We start from the raw sequence: 16,196 nt of genomic DNA, 5'->3' as shown, positions 1-16,196 counted from the left end.
TCATTCTCGAAACTATTCTTCTTCTGCATTACTTCAACCAAAAGACAAAACAAAGACAAATACTAACTTCACAGGCTAAACAGTTTAGCAGTATTGGTAGCAATCGAATGAATTTAATAAGAAATCTAAGTGAAATGGTTAATCTATTATTGAAATTACCAGTAAACTTATCATCAATCTCAATATGAAAAACCTAAAATAATGCAAAAATTTCAAAAAAAAAAAAAAAAAACTAACCCTCGGAGGTTGATTTTCCATTTCTGAATGATTGTGAGGGATTTTTGACTGTGAATGGTTGTGAGGGATTTCGCCGGCGATGGGGACGGAAATCTTCGGAGATGGGGACAGATTTCGCCGTAGAGAGTGAGAGATGGAGATGGGACTGAGTGTTGTGATTTTGGGTTTGAGGTTATGAGTTGCGATTACTGTGGACGGTTCAGTTTCCGATTTATTAAGAAAAAATTCGTGTTTGGAATTTGAAAAAAAAATACGCGTTAATACGAATGGCGCTATGTAAATCGCGTTGCGAAAGTCAGTATCTCGTTGCGATTTTGTATTATCGCATTGCGATAGTAAGTATCGCATTGCGATTTTTCCAATTCGCGTTGCGATTTACTTATTCGCATTGCGAATTGGGAAAATCGCAACGACACTGTAGACCATCGCAACGCGATTTCCAACTATCGCAACGCGAAATGCAACGCGAATTTGCGATAATGGAGATCGCGTTGCGAATTAGCGATCGCATTACGATTTTGTTGGTCATTTTGGAAAATCCAGAAAATGTTGGTTAAAATCGTATATTATAAGGCATTTTTGGTCACTGAGGCGATTTTCTCTTAATAATATGATGAGATATTAAATCTATTAAATAATGTTAACATTTGAATAAAAAAACGTTACATATAGAATTAATTAGACTGAAAAGTAATCTTTAAAATAAAATTTATAATATTTAATTTAATTAATTGAATAATAAATTAAATAATTATATTATAAAAATATTATAAATGTATCCGATAAAGCTGAAGCCAACTTGCATTTCTTTGGGAATTCTAATTTTTTATCCGTGCCACCTAACTGTTACGGAAAACGTCAGTCAAACATTTATTATAATATATAAATAATTTAATAAAAAATAATATATAAATAAAAGTCGATGTAGTAAAGTTGATGTAACCCTTTTAAAATAATGTTTTAGTTTATATATTTTTATAACAGTTCTGTTCATAAGGAAATTTAAACATTAGCATTTTTGAAAAGGTGTACTGATTAGAGGTGGCAAACAGGTAACGATGATCGGGTTCGGGTCGGGTCATTTTAGTTTTAGACTTGATTTCAGTCGGATTAATATTGGATCGATTGATTTTTGGGTCGATTAATATCGGATCGGTTTGGTTTTTGGGTTGGGTCAATATCGGATCGATTGATTTCAGGTCGGGTCAATATCAGATTGAGCAGTTCCGGTTCGGGTCAATCTTTAGATTTTCGGGTCAATTTAGGTTGAGTTAAGTATGAGTTCAATTAAGTATATATAAAATTTTTGATATATTCTTATAAGAAAATATATATTTTTGTCTGTCAATCTTATCATTTCGGTTCAAGTTCAATTTTCAACCATTCAATGTTTCAAATTACACTATCATTTATGGATAACAATTTGACCTAACCTGAAAAGTTTGTGGTGCAACTTATTTTGTGAAGAATTAAATTATAAATTATAAATTTTATTTTCAATTAAATTTTTAATTAGATGTTTGATGTTTAGTTATAAATATAATATTTATTGAAATTTTAAAAAAATAATATAATAATTATATTTGAATAAATATTGATATAAATAATTTTTAAATAATTTAAAAGTTATTGGATCATATACAGAGAATATTTTAAACGAGAAAATGTTATATTGAACCATTCAAATATTACTAAAGGTGATAGAGTGATGGTTAACTAGTAGTATAATACAAAATGAGAATAAAATAACATCATTTTAATATTTATAAAATTATTAAAAATAGATAATAATAATAATAATAAATTATTCTTTACTTAGAGTCAATTATCGGGTTAAAATATGGTAGAAGTTCGATTCGGATCGGATATGGGTAAATAAAATTTAGGTTGCTTTCGATTCGGGTTACTTTTGGTTCATCTAAAATTCAGGTCGGTTTCGATTCGATTCAGTTTACTTCGAGTTTCAGATCAATTTTGGGTCTATACTGAGTCTCAAATCGGGTAAATCGGTTCAAATAATCGGGTACGGGTCAACTTTGTCAGGTCTAGTACTGATACATGATATTACTGTAATTAATATTAGATCTAAGTTAAATTTAAGATGATTTTCCCTTTTTTATTTATAAAAATATATATATTTGAAAAGTATATAAATTTGAGTGTTGTTCATACTATCATTACCGTATATAATAAATGGCATGAATAGTTAAAGGAATCATTGTTGTTCCTAGAGATAATGAGTTCGAGTATCAGTGATTGGAAGGGTGATTTGGTGTTCATTGTCAAATAGTTGAAAATATTTAGATCAAATATTACTTTGTAATCATCTTAACTTAATAAAAAAAAATATTTCATTTAGGGTTTATTTTAATTTTTAGAATTATTTTAATTATTTCTTTACTTTTGTGTTACCTTCTTTTTACCTTTGTGGCATGATTTTTTTTTTTATTTAAAATGTAAAGCTTCTCATGATTGATGTGGAAGATATTCTTATAGAATTTTCAATTAATAACGACAAGGAGGATGGTCTTCGATTAGAAGCGGGTGGAACAAATGGTGGGTCTCTTTCAAAAATTATTTTGTAGGTTTTTTCTCTCCTCAAGTATGATGAACTTTCAATCGATGAGATTTACTTTGACTAATGTATGTCATTTTATTGGTGAGATCTCTATTTCACATTTGGATGGCAACTGATTTATGTTTCGATTTTATTATTATGTTGATGTTGACAAGATTAAGAATGGTGGAACATGAATTTTAATTATAATCTTTCTGATATTATATCGTGTACAGAAAATGGATGATCCCATGTTAGTTCCTTTAACCCATCTAGATTTTTTTATTAGTACACGAGCTTCTATGAAACAGTTTCGGTTCAAAAAATTTTGAGCATGTTTACTCCTGGCCATGTTAAGAATTGTTCTAAATTTTTGTTCCACAACTCCATTTTGTTGTTGGGATCTTGGTACTATCAAAGGACGATAACTTTCATGTGTTTTTACAGAAATCACTGAATTCATTGGTAGTAAATTTACCTCCTCTATCGGTCCTTAAGGATTTTATCTCATAGCCACTTTTCTTTTAAACAAGAGCTTTAAAATTATAAAAAAAGGCTTCAAATTTATACTTTAAGAAGTAAACCCAAGTCTTTTACTATAATCATCAAAGAAGAGCAAGAAGTATATACTTTTACTGAATGATGGCGAAGTGATTGATTCACATACATTAGTATGGACAAGGTAAAGAGGTTTGGTTGCTCTTAGTGTTGCTTCGTTTGAAAAACTCATATTTGAATACTTTCCTAGGAGACATGCCTCACATAATTGGTTAGGGTGACTGATGGTCAGAATTCCATTTATCATCTTGTTTTCTCTGAGCATTTTAAGAGCTCCAAAATTTAAGTGACTAAATCTCATGTGCCAACACAGTGCATCAACTTCCACACTGACCTTCAAGCACTTTGCTTCAATTGTCTCGAGATTCAACATAAATATTCTATTTTTTGACATGGATACTTTAGCAACCAAGTTGGCATACTGATCTCTTAGCCAAATACAATAATCTTTTATGTGAATTTCATAACCTCTTTCAATGAGTTATCCCAAATTCAAAATATTATTCTTTAGCTTGGACACATACTAAACATCGATAATAAGACTATGACTACCATCCTTTAAAGAAATTAAAATTATTCTTTTTTCCTAGAATTTAGACTTTCAAGGAGTTTCCTTCCTTTAACTTTCTTATAAAGTTCCACGAAGGCCTTTTTGTCTCCACACATGTTATTGCTTGCTCCATTGTCAAGGTACCAAGTGTTTGCATCATTATTCTCGTCATTCTTGAGTACTAGCAAAAAGGTTGGCTCTTCAACATCTTGTTGATCTTCAATGAGATTGGTCATCTTTTCATTTTAACTTTCATTTTGGCATTCCTATGAAAATTGATTAAATTTATGACAATTATAACAATCAACATTGGACTTCTCATACTCCTTTCATTCGATTTTATAATGAAATCTTCATCTTTCCCTTGATCTTCCTCGGTTTCTTGATGATGAGCTTACAACATTGTTTGTAAAATCTTCACAATCATTTCTTCCATATCCTTGTTGGCCATAATCTTGACCTCGTCCACATCCTCAACCCTTTTGGTTCTTTTCTTCTCGGTTGTTTTCCTAAGGCACCTGAGCTTTGAGAGCTTGTTTAACGGACTCATCTTGTCTCATATTGAATCTGTCTTCTTGATCATGCAACTCACCCATCTTGTTCAATAGTCACATAGTATAAATCTTTTGACTCAATGACACAAACTACATAATCAAACTTTAGATTCGAAGAACAAAAGATCTTTTCAATCGCACGAACATTTTATAAAGTTTCTCTATATCTCTTCATTTTATTGAAAATAACCACCACTCTTGATTAATAATATGATATTAACTCATATTCCTTCATCCACAAGGTTTTAAACTCACCTCGTAATACTTATAGTCGAACCTTCTTCACTTTGCCATATATTTAGTGAGAATTTTGCAAAATCTCTCATGCTTCATTTGTGGTGTTAGCATTTGTCATTTTTACAAACATTGAATCATCCATACATTGGTGGATGAGGGTGAGATCTTGTTGATCTTTCTTCCTTGCCTTTGTCAAAGCCTTATTTTCTTATTGTGAGAATGACGCCTCATTTTGAGGAGATTCATATTTATTGTGAGTGATCTGTCAAGCATCTTGTACACCAAGTAGAACCTTTATACGAAGACATCAATTTTCATAATTATCTTTTGTAAGACGAGAAAATTGAAGTGGAAACATAGCATTGTTGGTCATCTTCGCTCACTATGGAACCAAGCTATGAATATCACTTTATTGGAGATATGAGTATACCAACACAAACTTGTAGAGAGGGAGAAGAAAATACATTAATTCACTTGGAATACAATTTGCTTCATCACTTACAATCCTTTATATAGGGATTGTAAGTGACTATTAGAATAGTCAAAACTATTCATTATATTTTTTCATCTTACATGGTCATATTTATTCATAATGAATTGTCACATACATTCGGTTGCTAAAAAGTTTCATTTATTCATGGAATATTATGTTTAAATTATAATATTTAACAATATCTATATTGAAATTTTATTTATGTTCATCCCACTAAAAAAAAAGAAAATTTTTAATATATATTTACACATCTTCAAAAATATTTCTTAATCTATCACTGGATAGGATGCCATGTTCTATGCCTTGTCTAAACCACCATGAACGTCACTATCTGACCACTATTATACTTTATCACATCTTGTAACTCAATACCCATAGGAAGTCTAAAAGTGGTTCCCCTAACCAATCCATCTCAACCCCCGATACTACATTGTCCCTCTTTTTTAATTTTGTTAATCTTTAATTGATCATCACAAGAGAAATTCCAAATATGAACCTGTAAAACAACACAAGAACATGTATAACATGTAAAAGTCTAAGGGATGATAACCTAATTTAAGGTTAAGAAACAATATAGAATAGGTACACCCAAAAATATTATAAAAAGCATAACAGTTTTTGCTGACAACCAAAAATATTACTTTTTCATAACATTTTCTGGTCAATCAAATATGTTAGAAAAAAAATTAACATTTCAAGTTGTGCTCGGTCGAAAATATTATAGTTTTTAAAATATTTTCAATTACACCATTTCATGTTTCTTAGCCTTAAATTAGGTCGATGTACAACAGAATTTCATGTATAACATAAGAAAAGTGTACCTCCACCTTGCATGGAGGTCGAAATCTAATGATAGTGACGACTTGACTACTCTTGTACAAAAGAGGATTGAGAGAAACTTTTCTTACTACTTCCATTGATTGATTTAAAAGGTCAATATTTTGAGTTGATTTTCTTTAAGTTTTCCTAAAATTTTGCCTTTTTAAAAACTTATAAAATTTATTTTACTTCTTTTAGTTGTTTTAGACTTTCAATAAATAAAATTGTTGCATATTTAAACCTCCCAATAGTGTCAAATAATTAAATAGCAATATATTGGGTTTCTCCTCATCCTAGCTTCCAGGCTTTGGCTATTGATAATTAAATCCAGCTGGCTTTGACATGTTTATGGTTAGGGTTGAATTAGTTAAATCAAGATTAAACGAGAATGAGAATCATACCAGAAAATAAAAAATTCTTATATTGTATTGGATTTATATTACATATACGATAATCACACTCAATTTATATTTATATTTACATTTACATTTGATAATCACTTAATTGTTAAACTTATCGGTGGTAAAAAGAAAATATTTTCCTTTTAAGTTTTAGGTTCGAGAAATTGTGTTTGCATGATATATGTGTTGTCAATAGATCAAGAAAATTTTAAACAAATATTATTTTATAATCACTCTAAACTATTAAAAAATCACTGAATTGTGAAAACATGCCTCGTCATTATTAAGTCAAGCTCGAGTTGCTTAAACTATTATTAAAATCAAATTTAAATATTTTAAAGCTTGAGTAATTGAATAAGTAATTAAGGTTATAATTTTATTTCTTAATTCTTTTTATAGTATGAAATGATTACAATGTAGTATATGTTCAAAACTTTCTTAACCAATTGACGACTTACACACATAGCAGATACAACTGCTTGAACTTGGTACCTCTAAGAAGAACAACATTCTCTTTTACAAATCGAAAACAAATCAAAATTATAAACCAAGCATAAAAATCAAAACTTTTTTTTAGTTTGAACTGGAAATGCGTTACGATCCTAAACATTATTTAATGTTTGATTAAATAGTCACTTTAACTCATATTTTTTTAAAACATTTTAACCCTCAATATTTTATTTTAGGAAAAAAAACAAAACAAAACTCTTAACGTATAACTAAATAATGATTTTAAAAAGTTTTTGAAGCATTTTTTACTCCCAACATTTTATTTCCGGACCGGAGACACTATTTTAGAACGTTAATCATTTTTTAACCAACATATTTCATCCACAGACGATTTAATTATATATATACTGTTTTAATATTAATATTTTATATGGCATCTAGAACTCGTTTATTATATGTTGAATGTTTTAATATTACTATCCAAGTCTACGTCTAATTACAATAGTAAAATTCTTGTAACCATCAGACTAATAAGTTCTCTGTAACTCAGCAGTCTATGTTATGGATAATACATACACCATTTTCTAACCAAAATTGATTGTACTAACAGGTGCAACCCCAAGAAAACTATGCAAGGACCTTGTCAACATCAATTCTGCTACACACAAATGCATCCGTTGGAACGTTGAAGTCCGAATTCGAGTTTGAAGGTAACTACATCGTGCAGTTTCCGGCATTGTTATAACGAGAAATTGCCTATCTCAACGCCATGCCTTGTAAGAATTACTTTACGTTTGCCAACCCATTGGAGAAGGTAAGAAAGGTCAAGGCTATGAATCAAGAGTTTTAATCCATCAGAATAACTCTTAGCAGCACTCTCCTGCAGGTAGGGGGGAAAAACAAATGAGGTTCAACTATGGAAGGAGCAAAGCAAATATGAAGTTTGACATCCTACTTGAGATCATTTCAGGTTATTTGTTTGGGTCATGTTAATTTCGGATAATTCCGAGTTCAGGTCATATTTCATTTTCGGGTTCAAGTCATGTTCAGATTGGGTCAGTTTTCAAGTCAAATTGACAGGTCTAGTTCCACACTTCTCAAAAGCACAAACATTACTGTGAAACAGGAACATAGAGACATATATATATATATCATCCTGTAATGACTTAATTCTCTTTACCAATAATGGGGACAAAATATTACCGGTGAATTGGCTTCGGTACTATATCCCAAAACGCTTCCCATTATGCTTGTTCTTGATGTTCTGGGTGAAAATCCATCCCCTGGAGGAACAAAAATCACTTTGGTGCACTGGACAGGAACAAGGTTCCGGCTCAGTTTCTCCCACCACACGGTTCCCAAGGACCACCATCTGATCATCAGCCCATGTTCAGAGAAAGCTACCAAACCCTGCAAATAGTAGGATATGTAAATGATTTAAAGAGAAACACATCAGTGCATTGGAGTTCACCCAACTGTAAAATGATGATAACAACAATAGACAAAAAGTAAATATCTGTCTACGTAAAATCATTTCGACTCTAGTTTAAGATGTGCATTAGTAACTTACAAGAATGGAATATCTGGTAATAGGGAAAATAGACTAATTAGATATACCTCTCCATCAGGGGAAAAGCTCAGAGCTGATATTACAGTAGTTACCGACATTTCAGGTTCTCCTAAAAGAAAACTCGGAAGTCCAGGAGGTCCACTTGCATCCAATACTTTGATTTTTGTCACACTACATACAGAAAAAAATACAGTAAACAGAAGCTACTCTCCGTTCATTCCTAATAGAAAAAATATGAAAGCTACCAGGGTCAGAAACTTGTCGCAATGAAGTAACTGGAAAGATAGCAATACAAGAACAGTGAACAAACAAAAAGAAAAAAAAAGTAAATTGTATTATTGTCAAACAATCAATTTCATGAAAGAACAAGATATCACTGTCTCGTAACCTCTAAAATCCTACAGATAGAATTCTCACTCATGGTTTTTTACATTTTGACAGGGAAACATATGTTTCATGATTCCGTTTTTGCCTATAATGAAAATCCCCAAAAGCCATTAGCTTCCAATAAATGGGAGAGAGTGGGGGACGAGGAGAGCTGTTTATATATTAACTTGATGCGAACAGGAATTTCCAGTTGAATAGATCAGAGTAACTTGAAAACCATTATGCTATGTTTTTACAGTAGAAAATTTGGTGCACAGCTATTGGAATCATTTAGTTCTAATAAGAAGACACCTGAAACTTGACTAGACAAGCATGAGAGCCAGAAAAATGGATGGACAGTATTGACTATTGACAAGCGATACAATAGACTTGATGACATGAGTAATGTAAAAGCAAAAATCAAACTACGAATCATTGTAGATGCATATTGAGAAAAGAGATATCAAGTCACCAGTTCCCTGTTACTGCCAGCAACATTCTAAACAGGGATATCCAGCCACAACCTTAATATTCAGCTTAAATTATATTAAATAAATGATTGTCCCATTTTCACATTAAGCTCCACTGAATGCAAGTTTTTTCTCAAAAGTCACAAAAAATTGGATAGAGAAAACGCTATAGAAAGAATGTATTCATATTCATGACACATGGATGAAATGACTTTTTAATAATTTTTCACCCTAATTACTGCCTCCTTAATTTCAAAAAATATATGATTACCTTTGCATGTCATACACCCGAATGCTAGCATTGTTAATCTCCCCAATAGCATCACCAAAAGCCAATTTGGTTGAGCTTTCATTCATGGTTACCATTGGAAACACACGTATAACCTCCCTTAATGTTGTCATTGCTCGTTGATGGCATGTTTTGCGCATGACAGAGTTGCCAGGGTCCATAGTTTGTAGGATGAATTTAACCACCTGTGAATCTGTCCAATATCAGAATAATTCACAATAACATTTCAAACACAATAATAGGTGTGCAAAGTCTAATTTACTATCTAAGAGAGTAACAATGATTCTTAACACATGAGTGTAGTGGATGCTTTATCGAGTAAATTTAATCAGGAAAACCTGAGGAGAAAGAAATATATGCTGCCGACAGCCCATGAAGTTGTTTAAATTTATCAGAAGCAAGCAACAAGCACAAACAAAGAAAATCAAATGACAGTAAACCACCAAATTTTCATGGAAATATCTTGCGCAGTAAAGAATAAAAAATATATTACATCCAAATTTAAGATAATATATCAACCTAGACAAGTATCACAAAATTGATCTATTAAAATATTTTTGATGTATTTACGAAATGATCTATTTAATATGTACTGTTTCTCACTTGGTGCAGTGTATGCTAACCTTATCAAGGTACTGAACCAAGCTTCTTGGAGAGCCACGCACTACCCTGATGAGAGTTGCAAGAGACACTAGGTGGACAAGTGAGTCGGATGCGGTAGACCAAATTTGGTTTTCTATCACAGTTAAAAACCCAAGAATATCAGCCATTGCTAGACTTGGAAGAAGGGTCACAACTAATGTCTCAAGGATAGATGCGGGAACAGCTGGGTTTTCACCAGCTGAGTTGGCTGATTGACTACTTACACACTCAATTTGAAAGAATATGTCACCAATCAAACGAGGTATCTCGGTTCCAATGCATGCCTTCCATGTACTCTCCATTCCCTCAGCAAGCAGTTCTGCAGCAGTGGAACTATATTTTTCATTCATTGCCATAACCAACTTCACCAGCGGTTGAACCACCAATGCGGCAAGACTTGCCTTTACTAGGCTAGGGTACCATATTACCAGTGCTGCAGCAACAATAATGTGAGACGTCATAGCATCTTGACTTGTTCCCCCAACACAAGAAATCCAGTCTTGCATTTCATAAGATTCTAGCCATGCAAGCAGTTTAGCTTTCTCAACCTGGGAAGTCCCTTCAGTTTCCAACAAACATTCAGAACTCTGTCCAACCATAGTCGTTTCTTCATTTCTTGAAATTTCATCTTCACTTTCTTCAATTCCATTCAGAGATCTCACAAGTTGAGCATACTTAGTTGTTTGTTGACTACACAGAGGGGCTGGAATAGCTCTTGATGCAGCACAATGAAATAAAGACCGTGCTGCCATACGTACATGTTCACTTTGATCTTGCCAAAAACTCACCAAAAGCTGTAAAGATAATTAAAACAGACTGAAGATAAACACAATGTTGAATACGCCAATAGTAATCAAAACTAGTTACACCATCTCTGCTGGCTGCCAATTTACTACTAAGTACCAATCTGTCAGAAATCAGGGCACTCTAATCCAATCAAAAATTCTCATTCCCCAACCCATCAAACAAACAAAAACCAAGATCTTATAACCAACCATGGTTTTGATTTCAAGATTTCCTTTTTTTCTCCTGAGACAGGATGAGTTGAAGTTGTATTTTATGGATATGTTTATTAGTTTCTAGGTTGTGTCTTGCTTTAGTGTACTTGAAAGTTGAAAGAATAAGTTATTGTATTGTAAAAGGAGATTGTTGTGAGGCTGGTAATGGAGAAGATAGATAAAAATTACTGAGAAGTTGCTTTGTAACTCGTGAGAAGGAACATACCGTTTCATTTTTTAAAAAAAATAAATTTTATTGATAATTACATTTTAGGAATCACAACTTAAATGTGCTCACTTACAACGTGGCAACATATTCTTCAATGACAACATATCAAATGTAGAATGCAGCAAATATAAATCCATTATCATTACATAATTTTTACTTAAAAGTCAGAGATTGAACACACAAGTTATCAGTACAAGATGTGAGACCTGGAGTAAAGGTGGCTTTATTTCTGGAAATTTGTCTGCAAAATTCCTAGTATAGAACGCGGCCAAGGCACTGCAAAGAATTGACAATAAAGGTGAAATCCTTATGTACTGCCAATAAATGCAAATGGCTAGTAGTAACAAATGAGAAATATAGGGAAAAATATTTCACAGGCTGGAATAATAATTGCTCAATGAAAATGTCGCATTGTTAATTTTTAGAGGAAGGCACATAATTATGAAATATGTCAGCATTAATGCAATGGACCCACAAAACATCAAGCTAATAACAAGAAGATGGACATGCATGTCATTCAGACTAATCCTATAGTCAGTATCACCTTCAAGATTGACCAAAATAAAGATATCTTAAAGAGGTGAAACTAATCTTCATTTAACATAATTTTACAAGCCTTATGAGCATAAAATAATTATCATTTCACAGAAAATATATGGACAGGATAACCATTCACTTAAACAGAATTGTATCCTGGAATATAGAAAGGTAGAATCCATTTCTAGCAACATGCCCTTAGGTATGGTCACAGTCAACAATAAAAAAATCAACCTTTCCATCCACAAAAATAATGTCATAATTTTAACATAAAATATCTGCTTAGGCTTGAATTTTAAATGTTACTCAATTTTGTCAACAGCTATTTGATAGTGATTAAGCAAAAGGAAAAAATATGCCTTTTTGTTGTAAATCACCTAACATGGCAAAGTAAATGGAGATTAGAATAATAGTGTACAAATAAATATAAAAGTATATTGATTCTGTGCACTACTTTTGGAGGAACAAGTGTGATACCTGCTAGCGGCTGAACTTGAGTGGGACAAGCTAATCATGTGTTGGGCAAGCGAAACCATTGTCAGTGACCTTATTGCGCAAAACTCTGATGACGATTTCCAAAGCTGAAATGTTAATTAACAAGTCAGGAGCTGTTGAAATAAGTCAAATAGACTATAAATGTCAATATCAGCACAATTCCTTCAAAATACCTCAAGACTTGCCGTAAAACCAGGAAATGACAGTGTCAAAGACCCTTTATCACCTTGCAAACCAGAAGATACTATAAAATCGTTAGGCCTTTTCAGCTTCATGTCAGCTACTAATAAGTCATCAAGACCGCAATCCACATCCCATAAATGCAAAAAGGACAAGCTAAATCGAACAAGATATTCTTCAAGAGTTTTGATCAAGTCATGCTCTTCTACAGTATCTGTTGAACTCTGATCATTGTTAAAGCCATCATCCGAAGTCATATGATGGATACTAAATGTCTCACTCCACTCTTCCTTCATATACCTATTCTCTCGGCCATTACCATTCTTGGCTATAGGCTTGTGCTTCTGAAAAGGATCAATCAATGCTGCAAGATCAAAGCTCAGGGTAGCAATTCCAGGATACGGGCAAAAGCATTTAATGGGTTGCTTTCTGGTTCGAGAAACATATGGTCCCCTTCCAGAATTCACTTTATTATTATTTGCTAGCAAAGTACTAGCTCCAGTCATTTTTGACAAAGTAGTTCCATTTTCTGAATTATTTAACTTGTAATGAGTTAAGCTCCCGTCTTCGTGTATTGGAAGAAGTAATGATGAAACTGATGTATTTCCACTCAGTGATGAACCAGAAATGGAAGTTGCACTAATTTCTTTGCAGAAATGATCAAACATCGAATGAGAAGCAGTCCCACGAAGGACCCTTTCTCTACACCCTGTCTTCACATCCCATATGTATAGAACATCAATGGCATCAGAAATTCTGGAATGGTCCCGACAGAGACATGCAATATAACCTCTTGCACCATCCCAAACAACTTTTGCAGGATAGTCGGGATGTCCAGGAAACATTCTCTCCACCCTTAAAGTTTCAAGTGAAGTAAGAGTGACACAAGAGTCCTCTCCAATGGAAAGAAAGCAATCACTCCAAGGGCGTTCAGTTCGAGCCGGGGGTAGAATGATTTGGCGCACAGGACCTACATGTTGGTGCATGACTGTAATGAGATTACCAGAATCAAGATCCCAAATACGAATAGTGCAATCCATGCTTCCAGAAACTAAAACCTGACTAAAACTCCATCCTTTAGCAGCACCCGCCATTCGATGTGCTGCCAGACATAGTATAGCACCCGTGTGACCTGCAAAGATTTGTTTGGATATATGAGAGTCTACTGCAAGACGTGGACTTCCATCAGGAGAATCAAGCCCCCGAAAAAAATTAAACCACACAACTTGGATTTCACCACTAAACAAGCCATATACAATCGCAGAAGGAGCATAAAGATTTTCAGAAATAACCATGGAAGAAGATACAATTTTTTCCTTAGGGACAGAATAACAACTATCATCGACATGTATGCTATTTGATGTTTCTGAGCGGGAAACAGAACTCTGAATAGAAGTTAATTTGGTATTGCATCCACCCAAAGACTCGTTTTTATGATCCAAACTAGCAGCCGAAGTCCAGCCAAGAAAAGAAATGCCTTCTCCAAGCATTTTGCATTTATCAAAGAGTTTTCCATGATCATGTTTCCGTTTAAGTGACCAGATTGTAACACGTGGTTTCCACTGAAATTGATCTTCGGCAGTGAAGCAAACTGATTCAACGCGAAGAAGTATTTGGCTCAACTGGACAAAAGAAAATGACAACCTTGCAGCTAGGGGAAAAAAAGAGGCAGAGATTTTCCAAAGAGGTTCAGAATTAAATGTGTTATCTAAATATGATATTTCATAAAAAAAGTGCAGATCCTCTATTATTCCACACTAAAAAAATTTCAGATTCATGGGTTTCACCAGTACTTCGTGCATTCCCAGAATTTTCACTTTTGAGAAACATAGCCCCTACAACTTGTGCCTGACCATACTTGTCTTCAATGCAAAGGACATTGTTCATAAAAAGAATCACTCCTATTATAATGCCACTTCCCAACAGCCTAAATATAGATCGATCTTTTATCACAGTAGCAACAATGGTCCTACACGTAGCAATTGACACAACTTGTCCAGCCTCAACAAGGCCATCTTCCAATGTCATTATTTCCTGCTTAGAAGATCTCTGCAACCTAGTCTCACCCTCACCATCTTGATGAAAGTCCTTTGGCAAGGGAACCAATTGTAGCTTACCAAAGGAGTCAGCCATGAGTGAAAAATGCTTTTCTCCATCAACTGAAGAAACAATGTCCATAAACTTCAAAGGCCCAATGGACAAATTCCCATGAAAAACAGTTTGTACAATGGTAAGAGTATACGTATCAACAATAACAACAGTACACTTAGGAGGCTTCCTGCTCTGAGATTCTTTATCCATTGAAATCTCACCCCCTTCAGCAGACTCCATCAAATGATGGTCAGATAAATGGGAAGCATCAATAAAGCAACAGCCTACACAAGCATACCTTGGATTCCTAGGCAATGTACGAATAATCAATGGGCTGCCAACCCAAGGTGGCAGTTTTCTTCTACACCTGCAGTGACCACTACTTCTGCTCCAGACGCACAACATACTGTCAGTGCAAGCACTCAGTAATGCACCACCGTGATCAAAGCTAGAGTTCAAAGCAACATTACTTGAATTAACTGTATTTTGTTCTCCAGATACTACAATGGGACAGCAAATGGCGAGATCAGCTATTGGTGTAGCATGACCACACAACATAGCAATCGGTTTAATTTCCTGAACGTGACAATTTCCAACCGTCATTCACTAAAATCAACGATCTGAACTGTACCCTAACAAAACCCAGATTTACTACATAGAAATATTAAACGTGATTACAAAAAACAAAGGAAAAAGGAAACAATGCAAGCTCTGTGGTCCTTCAATTGTATAATACAAATATAATAAGCTAGTTTCTTAATAATAACGATGGTGATGGTGATGAAAGAGAGTCGGAATCTTGTAGTTAAATTAATTCCCTAATTTGAATCGTGTGAAGTCAGTTTGTTACCGAGTGGGAATCTGTGTTGGAGTGGTTCCACCAGAGGATAGAGCCATCGGATCCACCGGTGTAGAGAGTCGGAGGATAATCGAGGGCGGCGGTGGCTGTGACGCGGTGGATCGGAGGGGTGCCTGACCATATGCACGCCACGGATCGGCACTTCATGGCGTTTCTAGCTCTGCTTTCAAAAGCGTTGAAGGATAGGTTTTGGTTAGAAAATTGATGATAAATTTTGGACCCATAGATTCATTTTTGGTATTTGATTTGTTGTGGGTGTGAAAGATTTCAAGTGAAATTGAATACAACAGACCTCAAACAAGACTCCCTCTGTATTGGTCACTGCTACTTCAATAATTTTCCAGTAAACGTAAAATGAGAGAGAGAGAGAGAGAGGTTCCCAAAATAAACAAACGGTAATTATGAAAATCTTCATATTTAGTTAAATGCTTCTTTTGTTTTTATTAACATGGAGTCAGACGACGCAGTATCTGTTAAAAAAAAACACCTAATTATTTGAGATTAAAGTTCAATTTTGGCGAATTTTCCCATAAATCACTTTTAACTTTTTTATTTTTTATTTTTTTTTGTCAGACATCTTATTAAATATATTTTTTTATTTAACATCCTTAATA

General features: G+C 33.7%; 1 protein-coding gene across 1 annotated transcript; it reads right to left on the bottom strand.

The window, feature by feature from the left end:
* Positions 1–7,349: 7,349 nt before the first annotated feature.
* LOC120166872 lies at positions 7,350–15,952 on the bottom strand. Its single transcript, XM_039176051.1, is given in 11 exon segments — positions 7,350–7,736; positions 8,060–8,266; positions 8,474–8,597; positions 9,534–9,736; positions 10,175–10,987; positions 11,627–11,696; positions 12,435–12,538; positions 12,626–14,362; positions 14,364–15,299; positions 15,574–15,782; positions 15,828–15,952. Coding segments are annotated over 10 exon segments (4,491 nt in total). The 5' UTR covers positions 15,730–15,782; positions 15,828–15,952; the 3' UTR covers positions 7,350–7,595.
* Between the last annotated feature and the right edge of the window lie 244 nt (positions 15,953–16,196).

This window comes from Hibiscus syriacus, unplaced genomic scaffold (assembly GCF_006381635.1).
Source record: "Hibiscus syriacus cultivar Baekdansim isolate YM2019G1 unplaced genomic scaffold, ASM638163v2 tig00111648_pilon, whole genome shotgun sequence".
NCBI lineage: Eukaryota > Viridiplantae > Streptophyta > Magnoliopsida > Malvales > Malvaceae > Hibiscus > Hibiscus syriacus.
Note: the sequence above shows the minus strand (reverse complement) of the source record. Positions and strands in the feature narration are given on the sequence as shown.